The sequence below is a fragment of the Gadus macrocephalus genome, chromosome 6 (genome assembly GCF_031168955.1).
Source record: "Gadus macrocephalus chromosome 6, ASM3116895v1".
Classification (NCBI taxonomy): domain Eukaryota; kingdom Metazoa; phylum Chordata; class Actinopteri; order Gadiformes; family Gadidae; genus Gadus; species Gadus macrocephalus.
Window position 1 is genome coordinate 20148388 of NC_082387.1, and position 10816 is coordinate 20159203.

The 10816-nt window shown below is 48.3% G+C and overlaps 2 protein-coding genes across 6 annotated transcripts; both read left to right on the top strand.

Moving 5' to 3' along the window:
• The first annotated feature begins 137 nt into the window (after positions 1–137).
• On the top strand, positions 138–4462 carry chmp7 (charged multivesicular body protein 7). Its single transcript, XM_060054856.1, has 10 exons — positions 138–698; positions 797–968; positions 1047–1232; positions 1516–1649; positions 2278–2326; positions 3010–3129; positions 3298–3396; positions 3477–3531; positions 3630–3872; positions 3968–4462. The coding sequence occupies exons 1-10, from the start codon at positions 436–438 to the stop codon at positions 4003–4005; spliced, it is 1359 nt and encodes a 452-aa protein (XP_059910839.1). The 5' UTR covers positions 138–435; the 3' UTR covers positions 4006–4462.
• Positions 4463–4639: 177 nt separating this feature from the next.
• entpd4 (ectonucleoside triphosphate diphosphohydrolase 4) lies at positions 4640–10550 on the top strand. Of its 5 annotated transcripts, none has more exons than XM_060054850.1 (13): positions 4640–4746; positions 5043–5170; positions 5284–5481; positions 5565–5770; positions 6418–6568; positions 7089–7192; positions 7321–7380; positions 7520–7674; positions 8167–8333; positions 8833–9145; positions 9537–9622; positions 9891–10052; positions 10132–10550. In XM_060054850.1, the coding sequence occupies exons 2-13, from the start codon at positions 5163–5165 to the stop codon at positions 10364–10366; spliced, it is 1845 nt and encodes a 614-aa protein (XP_059910833.1). In that variant the 5' UTR covers positions 4640–4746; positions 5043–5162; the 3' UTR covers positions 10367–10550. The 5 variants fall into 5 exon arrangements, with proteins under 5 accessions (XP_059910833.1, XP_059910834.1, XP_059910837.1 ...); XM_060054851.1 differs by lacking the exon at positions 4640–4746 and adding an exon at positions 4826–4847; XM_060054852.1 differs by lacking the exon at positions 4640–4746 and having other exon boundaries at positions 4891–5170; positions 7520–7650.
• Positions 10551–10816: the final 266 nt, after the last annotated feature.

Sequence of the window (10816 nt, forward strand, 5' to 3'; positions counted from 1 at the left end):
GCACCAGCACCACCTGCTGGTGTCACTGAAAACGAAACGAAAAGAGGACTGTGGGTGCGCGTGTTTTGTCACACCAGACGTCTGAGGTTCGTATGTAGTATCAAGAGGCGGTGCATTTAACCTCCGCCCGCCCGCCTATACGCTTCGGTGTTTCAAACCAAGCAATCGGTGGTTGTTGTTTAAGGTGAAGCTCGCATTAGTCAGAGCGAAGTGTGTGTCTTTCCACGTTATATTAATAATAGTAATCCTTATTCAGCTGCCAGTCAACTAGGCTGATCTTTTGAAATCGTCGTAATGTTTTGACTGTCGCCATTCATATCGAACCAGCTCTGACGATATCTCTATAGACTCTCTCTCTAGCCCTTTAGCTCCTGTAGTCATATGGCACAACAAACATAGGGTTATCGTTTCGGATTTCAGGGTTCGGTTCATAGCATGGAGCACACTAAGAAAACAGTTTTTCCAGATGACTGGGAGGACGAGGAACGGATGAACTTCTTGTTCTCCGACTTCAAGGAGAACCGAGAGGTCCACCCCTCCGACTGGGACAGTAAGGTGGAATTCTGGACCTCGCTGGTCCTGCAGACTTGCAGGACGCATGGAGCCGTGAGTCTGAGCCTGAAGGAACTCAACGCAGCTTTCAAGAGGAACGGACGGCTGCCGCTGGGCTTGACCACGGTCATCCAGAGCATGGCCAGGTAACCATCTCACCAATGGGGCATGTTGTCATCCAAAGCTCTTGTGTCACTGTTACTGTCACTGCACGGGTTCTCATCGCGTTTGTTTGACCTCTCAGGTGTGGGAAGCTGCAGAGAGAGTCTGAGTTCGCTGCCAATGTAGACTCAGGCTGGCTGTCCTGGGGTGTCGGGGTTCTACTGGTGAAGCCTCTGAAATGGACCTTCTCCACCCTTCTAGGGAGTAGCCTGGTATCACAGGATGAGTCTTTTGTTGTGATAGAGCTAGTAAAGGTATGTTGACTCAATTCTTCGAAATCAATGTAAATTCTGTGCGACACTGTCAGTAATGCCACGGGTTCCACCTTCCAGGAGAAGGCAGCGGACCTGCTGGAAGCCTACAGGAGCAGTGCCTTCTCCAGCCGCTCGCTCCTGTCCTTCCAGGAGCTGAGCGAGCTCTGTTCTGAGGTCTGCCCTGGAGAGAGCTCCCTGTGCCTGGCTCTGCTGCAGCTGCAGAGGGAGAAGAGGTGTACCGTCTCAGTGCACGAGGGGGAGAAGGTAAGGGTTGTGTTAGCAGGGCAAAGTTTATACAGATAACAGATATTGAAGTTTTCCTTGTTTTGTTGACCTAACAGATAGTGAAGTTTTCCTTGTTTTGTTGACCTAACAGATAGTGAAGTTTTCCTTGTTTTGTTGACCTAAAAGATAGTGAAGTTTTCCTTGTTTTATCGTCCTAACAGATGGAGAAGTGTTCCTTGCTTTGCCGTCTTAACAGAGAGTGAATTTTCCTTGTTTTCGTCCAAACAGAGTGTAGTTTTCCTTGTTTTTCCCGTCCTAACAGATAGTGAAGTTTTCCCGGCCAGGGCAGTGCCGGGTTTCCCCTGTGAGCGACGTGGATGTTGGGATCTACCAGCTTCAGTGCAGCGAGAACCTGCTGGGGGAACGAATCAAAGTCCTCGGCCTGGAGGCAGACAAGTACGGCACATACACTTTATCCATACAAAAACAGATCCAAATACAAAGACAAATTATACAAACGTACAAATACAATACACATTATACATACAAATACACATTTTACATACAAATACACTTTATACATATAAATATACATCATACATACAAACACACATTATACTTACAAATACACAATAAACATACAACATGCTTTATATACACTTTAAACATACTATTACACACAATACGTACATGTGGCCCAATGGGTTTATCAGTTTAGTTTTTTTTTTAACTGATGCTATTCTATATGAGTGTGAAAGCGTACCTACCTAGTGTCCTGAGTCTATTCCATAAGGGATGGTTTGAGCCATTTTCTTGCTGTATGGAATACAGCAAGATAACACTATAACTGCACTATAACTGCTGGGGGGAGATTGGGCTGCTGTCTTTCTGAAAGCGCCTCTGTGGTATCACTTAACCAAAGCACTCAGCTGGATTCAGGGCCTCAGCAAACAGCTGCTTGACTTATTGCTGGGGTCAGACTGTTGGCATGGGGGGTGAAGCACACTGTACTGTGCTTCCTGTCCAAGGTCAGGTGGTCATCTCTAATGTCCTGCTAACGCTAGGACGTGTGATTTATCTGCAGGTGCAGAGAGGAAGCGAGGATGCTCCTGCGGGACAGGAAGAAATCTCAGGTTACACACACACACACACACACACACACGCACACGCACACGCACACACACACACAGAGATGCACACACACACAGAGATACAAACACACACACACACACACACACACATGCACACACAGAGATACACACACAGAGATAGACACACACACACACATGCACACACAGAGATACACACAGACACACAGACGCACACACTTATTGCATCCTGATAATCAACCAGAATTTCCTTTTTAGTTTCTCTTTATGAGTAAATGGTTTCCTCTGTCTGAGCTGTTTTCAGGGCTGGGAGGCTAAATATACGCAATCGCCAAGATTTTCTTTAGCAAAAAAACAATCCATCACTACCCACACCAGCTGGTTGAACAGCGAGTCTGTTGCGGTAGCACCGCCCTCCCTCTCTGGCACAACGGGGTAGTGTCCCCACCGACACCCAGTTCCTACCATTCATAATACTGCAAAGGCAGGAGCTCCCATCAGTGAGCCATAGGCTCAATCACCATGTGTTACATAATGCAGCCAGGGATAGATGTTGAATTTATCGCAAGGTGATGATTGGCTCAGGGAAAATTAATGCTTAGCCGAGTGTCACTCAAGCAACCAACACTAGACACTGACCCGCAGAGCCTGGGCCCGAGCAAGGGTTTTTCTCATTCCCTGTTAATAAAATGCAATGTGTTTCACAGGCCTTGAGATGTCTGAGGGGACGCAAGAGGGTTGAAAAGAGAGCGGACAACCTGTTTGCCCAACTTGAGACCATTCGAGGTATACTGGACAGAATCGCCCAATCACAGACCGATAAACTGGTAAGCACTGGAAGGTTAATAACAATGTTATTGTGGGTGAAGAACTGTTTTGAGTGGCTGTATTTCTCTCCACGGTGACCTCAGCGTTCAGCGGTTTGGATAAATGCTATTATACGTATGTTCCACTGTGCTCATGTCTTTGCATGTCAATGTGCTGGTGACCTGAAGGTTATGCAGGCGTATCAGACTGGGGTGGCCGCCCTGCGACTGGCATTGAAAGACGTCACAGTGGAAGGGGCAGAGAGCCTCGTGGATCAAATCCAGGAGGTAGCTTTAAGATTTCAGTTATCGGTGTTTGTCTTTGTCTCTATTCACAATGCCATGCTAACATGTGTGTCTTTCACCAGCTGTGCGATGTTCAAGAGGACGTGAACCAGACTTTAGCGGGCGTGGCCACTTCAGGTGCATGGTTTATTGCAATACAAGATATATTGTGTTGTGACTCATTTCTGCTGTTGCGTGAGCACTTGGAGATATTTAACATAAATGTGTGTTGGCAGACGAAAATGTGGACGAGTTGGAGGAAGAGCTCAAAGCCCTGATGGAGGACGCTGACGAGATGACGGACCGCCTCCCGGGCGTCCTGCCGGAGGTGCCCCACAACCCCCTGGTACCGCCCAGGGAGACGGCCCAGGGAGGTAGCTCCCTGCTGGCCTCCCTGCCCGACGTACCGACCAATACCTTCAACATCAGCGACCAGCAGCTGGAGGAAGAGCTGAATCGTTTAACCCTCAGAGACTCAGGTTTGTTGCGGTCCCTTCTAGTTCTACTCCGTGCGAAGCTGTCCTCTGATTCGTCCGTTGTAATGCGTATCTTCTCCGTTCCCCCTTCTCTTCAGACTTTGGACAGAAGAAGAGGCTGGAGCCGGCGCTGTGAGGAACCATGTTGAAACACGTTGAGAGAGTTTCAACAAGTCTCTCAGTCAACTATAAGCAGTTATTTTATTCTCTTAAAAAAATGCCATTGCTGAGTCCTCAAAAAATTACCACAAGCTGAAATTAAGGGTTCAATGGATGTTAAGTTTAAATACAAACACTGTGGCACTTTGATCACTGAACTGAATATGGTATTATTCCATCATGGGGTTTTAAGTGACTTGTTTTGAATAGTGAACCTGTTATAATGTTTCCCATTCATTTTCAGCATGGACAAGGTTTCCATGCATAAAAAGTAATAGCATTTAAGTGATATTTTCTGTGATATACTGTCTGCAATATTGTATGAACAGTACTTTTGTATTGTAAGTGGCCTTCATAAATTCAGATATACCTTAAAATAAAGATACATTTCATGCCAATTTAGGTTTTGATTGCAAATAGAAATAAAAATATTTAATATTTTTTTCTCTAACAGTACTTAACTATTTAATATTTGTACTTCACTTCTCATTTAGATTTGTATTTAAAAAGTGGCTATAGTCATATTTCACAACACAGCAAATGCAATGTTTGTCTAAGATATGAATCTGAGGACCGGCACCGCCTAGTGTACCTGTGTTGGTTAACACCGGGTGGCAAATCGAACCCACCCGACACAGCGCATGCGCCACGTCACTCAGCGGAGAACTGCGACGGAAGAGCAGAAGGCTCACTGCTAGCATTACATCTGGCTGTCCAGGTAAGCTGAGTTTAACTCATCAATGAGGGCAAAGAAAGAGACAACCGTTCAATACTATGTTGGGATGTGATGTCTACCAGCCTCGTTTATTCTTATAAATGGTTTGTTCCACGTGTCAATTTCCTGTTATTTTCCCGTAGCTAGTTAGCACTAGCCGCTTCAGGAGTTCATGTTTACGCATGACGTATAACATCTAATCTCCTGAGAGCTGAGGTCTGTCCGTCCAGACCCCAAGGACCTGTCCGTCCAGACCCCGATGACCTGAGTCTCACTGACCAGACTGTCATTGTCATCAGGTCCGGATCATGGCTGGCGATGAAGAAACAGAGAAGGTTATCTGGACCGAGTCGACACTCGCCGCTACAGTCAGCTGCTCACACATCGCTCTATATTAAATAATAACACCATCCGTCGTCATGGGAAGGTGTGTATTATTAGGGCAGCCCCTGGTTCATGACTGTCACATTGATGTTAACACTCCGCATAGATGTAGCTTTCCTTGACTCGACACAACCGCCTTCCTTCTGTGTTTGACAGGATCAGCATCTCCTGCCTGTTCCCAGCCTCCTGGCATTTCAGCCTTTCGTCCCATGTACTTCCACGGATCTTACAGCCTTCCTTCAGACAGCTGCTCTTACTTGGCCTGGTTTTGTGCCTGGTGGGACTGCTGTACCTGATGTTCTTTATTGGAAAGGGACACACCATTTGGACTAAAGAGGAAAGCCACTTCCACAGGTACGCATGGTCGAACTCTGTAACCACTCCACTTCCTGTTTGACCGAAACACGTAACAGATTGTTTGTTTTTGTCCTCTGAAGACACTTGGCTCGAGTCACAAGCGTGGAGGCGACGGACACCAGCAACCCCACGCTGAACTATGGCTTAGTGGTGGACTGCGGCAGCAGCGGCTCCCGGGTGTTTGTGTACTGCTGGCCGCGCCACAACGGGAACCCCCACGAGCTCCTGGACATCAGGCAGATGAGGGACCAGCACCGCAAGCCGGTGGTGATGAAGATAAAGCCAGGCGAGTCCTACACACTCACAATTTACATTTGGTTCATTTAGCAGACGCTTTTATCCAAAGCGACTCACAATAAGTACATTTATCTGCAGAAAGAGAAACTATATATCGCTGTTGGTACAGTCAGGATGTTCATAGAACCAAGTGTCAAGCACTAGCAATCGCTTGGTTAACCCATTCCCAGTAAACAATCAAAGCTAGCTAGGTCAAGATGCTGCACAATTCTAAGGCTGATCTAGGTGAACACTGAAACCTTTTAAAGCTCTTCTATCATCACAACCATATGATGAATTTCCGTTGTTGTATTAATGTTGACAATATTGTTGTCAATATTGAAATAGGTTTATGACGGATTTCCTATAGCAAGAAAATGTGTCCTTAAACTTTCAACCCTTTAATCATGAAGCTGACTAGTTAGCTTCAAATATGTCGTAAATATTTGGCCTGTTAAGCCCTTTGAGACTGTTATGGGCTATACAAATAAAATGGAATTGAATTGAACTCACTGGTTAACTCACTTGTTATAGAAGCTTTAACTGGTCCATTCACACCTGGTTTCGACCAAGGTTTCCTTAAACCTGAACCTCGGTGGCTGATGTTAACATTGTTGTGCAGTGGACATCTCTAATGTGGACCTCTTTTGCTTTTAGGGATCTCTGAATTGGCCACATCACCAGAGAAGTCTAGTGACTACATCTACCCCCTGCTGAGCTTTGCAGCCCAACACATCCCCAAGAACAAGCACCAGGAGACGCCCCTTTACATCCTGTGCACCGCTGGCATGAGGCTCCTGCCTGAGAGGTATGATGCAGCAGGCCCACTGGTGTCTCAGGGGTGGCGGTTTATTACTGCCTTGAAAAGTAACTCCTCATTCAAAAATCATTGATTCAGCGAGCTTGCTCAGAAGACAGGCCTTGGTTTAATTAATTCAAAACAGAACGGGCATTGATATTGGCGCCTGGTAACCAATCGTATGCCTACCACAACACATCTCTGCGTCTGCACGCTCTGCGCACGATGCCTGATCCAAGCTCGATGTTTTCATTCGCTTCAGCTTTATGTGTCTTTTAAGTGTAAGGCTCTACTTAAAGTAAAACAATATGACCTAATTTGATCCTACAGTTTGGTTACACTGCACTTGCTTTTTGATCATTACAAATGATAGTGCAAAATGATCAACTTAAAATGGTAGATATACTGTTTCTCTAGCATCACACAACAATTGTAAACAGTCTGAGTGGCCGAGCCTGCAGCCGAATGTTGCTGACCTCAACATCAAAGCCTGCTCAATGGTGTTTCTGGTTTGATTTTGTTACTTTAGTCAACAAGAAGCTATTTTGGAGGATCTGCGGACAGACATCCCTGTCGTCTTCAACTTCCTCTTCTCTGACTCCCATGTGGAGGTCATCTCTGGCAAGCAGGAAGGTAAGCAAACGGGATTCACCTACTGGGAGAAGTTGCAGACACTAAGAGTAGTATTCTCGTCAACACAATAAGGTTTCAAATATAAAAGGATTAAATTCTGATTACTAACCTTTTCTCTTTCATTCCAGGTGTCTACGCATGGATCGGAATAAACTTTGTACTGGGAAGGTTTAACCATGTCCACAACGGTAAACGTTTTTCTCGTTGTCTTCCTCTAGTGTTGAATGGTTCTCTTCTGAAGACAGGAAGAAGGTGATGGAGATCTTCTGTGTGACGTGTCATGGCCAGTCTGATGCCTATGCTAACGTGCTGCTTGTGTTCCTCCAGACGGCCAGGCCGTAGTGGAGGTGCAGCTCCCAGGAGGCGACCAACAGGAGGCGCTGGTGAGAAAGAGAACAGCAGGCGTCCTCGATATGGGGGGCGTGTCCACGCAGATAGCGTACGAAGTGCCCAAAACCGTAAGCTTTGCTTCTCCACAACAGGTTATTATCCACCAAACCAATTCAGTTTTATCCCCCGCTCTCTGATTTCTTTGCCACTTACCCTTCTCGTTGTCTCCTTCCCTCCCTCCCACCTCCTGTCTTTACCCGGTTCAACCGGTTTGCATCCTTTATTTTGGCCTGTGATGATGGTGACGTGTTCTCCATTCAACTCTATTGATGGCCTGCTGTAAGCCGTCTGCATCCATTCATAGCCGGATACAAAGTCCAACACATGGAACTTACTGAGAACCAGCTTGAAACTTGCATAATGTTCCGTACTGGAAAAATACAAAGAAATGTGAAATGGTTCTGTTGTAGTCGTGTTTATTGTGTTGAAAGCATTTTTCGCATTGCAAATTCTAGTTGTTTCCACCACATCCTGTTGATTGATAGTTGAGCTACACATGAATCTAACATTGTGTAGTTGACTTGTACTTAGTAGTGCTCAGGTCAGCGTGTGTTTCTGCCGCTGATGTCCGCTGTGCCGTCTAGGAGGAGGTCGCCAAGAACCTCCTGGCGGAGTTCAACCTTGGCTGCGACGCCCACCGCACAGAGCACGTCTACCGCGTCTACGTCTCCACCTTCCTGGGCTTCGGGGGCAACGCGGCGCGCAGGCGCTACGAGGAGAGCCTGGCTCAGAGCACCGCTACCAAAAACAAGTGAGAACCGCTTTGGATCAACAGCCTACCTACTTTCTTTATTTTACTACATTTTTTTCATTTTTTTTTCTATACCTCTCATTTCCAACGGGACAGCCTTATTTCCCGTATGGGTTCACCAAAGTGCATCTTACTTTCTCTGGATGTAATATCACCAATACCATTTGTCGAAATCTCTTTGTCGTTCCGGAGGGCGTTTAGCGTGAAGGCGCCTTCTCAAGGGTTAACAACACTGCACTTATGTCTTTTAAGAATGAATGTTTGTTTGTTCTAGTACACGTCAAGTACCTCACAAAATGTCTTATCACGGAGATCAAAGTACCATATTTCCCTTGTTTAAATACGTGGCACACAAAGCTCTCTGGGAGAATCGGCACAACAAAGTGACTTTGAGTGAAGGCCGATGACCATGGTTAATCTGCAGACCGATTCCGTCCTTCATGCGTCCCTTATTATATTACGTGACATGTGTGTGTCCCCCCCCCCCCCCCCCCCCCAGGCTCCTGGACCAGCATGCCGGGGAGACGGCCGAGTCCCCCCTGCTGGACCCGTGCCTCCCCTCCCACCTGCAGGACCAGGTGGGTGCGCTGCACCTCCGGGGCACCGGGGACTTCGACCGCTGCCGGCTGCTCCTCCAGCCGTTCCTCAACCGCACCGAGGAGAGCCACACCTCGCTCAACGGCGTCTACCAGCCCGCCATCGACTACGGCAACAGCCAGTTCTACGGCTTCTCCGAGTTCTACTACTGCACGGAGGACGTGCTGCGCATGGGAGGGGACTACAACGCCAGCCGCTACGCCCAGGCCGCCCGGGTAGGAGGAGGAGGCAGAGTGTTGTTTGCACCGCGTCTCAGATGAGCACGCTCACCCCAACCCTAGAGGCTCATTACTGTGAAGGCTAAGCGTCTTATCAGCCATCACAACATCAGACTGGTGGACGCTAGCGACCAGCTGTTATTAGTGGCGATGAGGGCATTTTCTTTATAATTTTGCACGTGAAATAAAAAGTGAATGCCAGTAAGAAAAGAATTGATGCCATTTGACGTTGACACAATACATTGTGTGTGCACATACGTGTTCACGTACATTTCTAATCATGCTGTGATTGCCAAGCTCTTTCCACTGAGCCTAGGACAGGGTCCCTTTAGTGATGCTGTAATGTTGTTGTGGGACCTGCTGGACTGAACTGGTTTGTGTTCCCCAGAGTTACTGTGCAACGCAGTGGAAAACCTTGAAGGAGCGCTTCGACCACGGCCTGTACGCATCGCATGCAGACCTTCACAGACTGAAGTAGGTCAAGCAAGGAACTGGAAACTCAGTCTAAGCCTAGCACAACTTCATTTTTGCCAGTTGTACAATAAAAAACAGGTTTTAGGTTACGCTGACCTTTTAAGTGCTGTAGGGATGAGTGTAGCTCTTTAAATACCTTGGTTGAATGGCTTTTTAACGTTTTCCTTGGCAGCAGTCACAACAACGTAATGCAATTCCATCACTTCCAGCGCAGGGACCAGTGTTTTAATCTGCATGGTTTGTCTCTGTGTTCCATCACTCTGCGCAGGTACCAGTGTTTTAAATCTGCATGGATGCATGAGGTTTTCCACTCGGGATTCTCCTTCCCGGCAGAATATAAAAACCTGAAGACGGCCCTCCTTGTCTACGACAAAGAGGTGCAGTGGACTCTGGGAGCCATCCTCTACCGGACCCGCTTCCTGCCCCTAAGGTAAGGCGTGGTCCTCTGTCCTCATGGCCTTGTTTCTGGCTGAGTGCTAGGCTAATAACGCGCTCTCTGTGCCTCGTAGGGACATCCAGCAGGAGGGGCTGAAGGCGGTCCACTCCCACTGGCGCCACGGCTTCTCGCTGTTCAACAACCACTACCTGTTCCTGGCCTGCTTCATGGTGGTGCTGCTGTCCATCGCGCTCTACGTGCTGCGCCTTCGCCGCATCCACCGGCGCGGGGGGGAACGCCGTATGCCGTCCTCTGTCACCTGGCTGGAGGAGGGCCTCCTCTCGCCCCCCCTCCCCATCACACTCTGAACCCCTCCCCCCACCCCTGAAACATCGACGTCTTCGCTCGCATGTCTGACCCATCCTTCTCCAGCACCTCCATCAAGATGCTGCTCCTTATGACCCCGCCCCCCATGGAGAGAGACCCCGCCCCCCATGGAGAGAGACCCCGCCCCCCATGGAGAGAGACCCCGCCCCCCCCATGGAGAGAGACCCCGCACCCCCATGGAGAGAGACCCTGCCCCCCCATGGAGAGAGACCCCGCCCCCCCCATGGAGAGAGACCCCGCACCCCCATGGAGAGAGACCCTGCCCCCCCATGGAAAGAGACCCCGCCCCCCGTGGAGAGACCCCGCCCCCCCCCGCGGATAGAGAGACCCCGCCCACCATGGAGAGAGGCACACACCTCCATCGTGCTCCTTCTGTGCTTCCTGGACCAGACTGAGAAGGACTAGAGACACTGCATAGGGGGGGGGGAAAG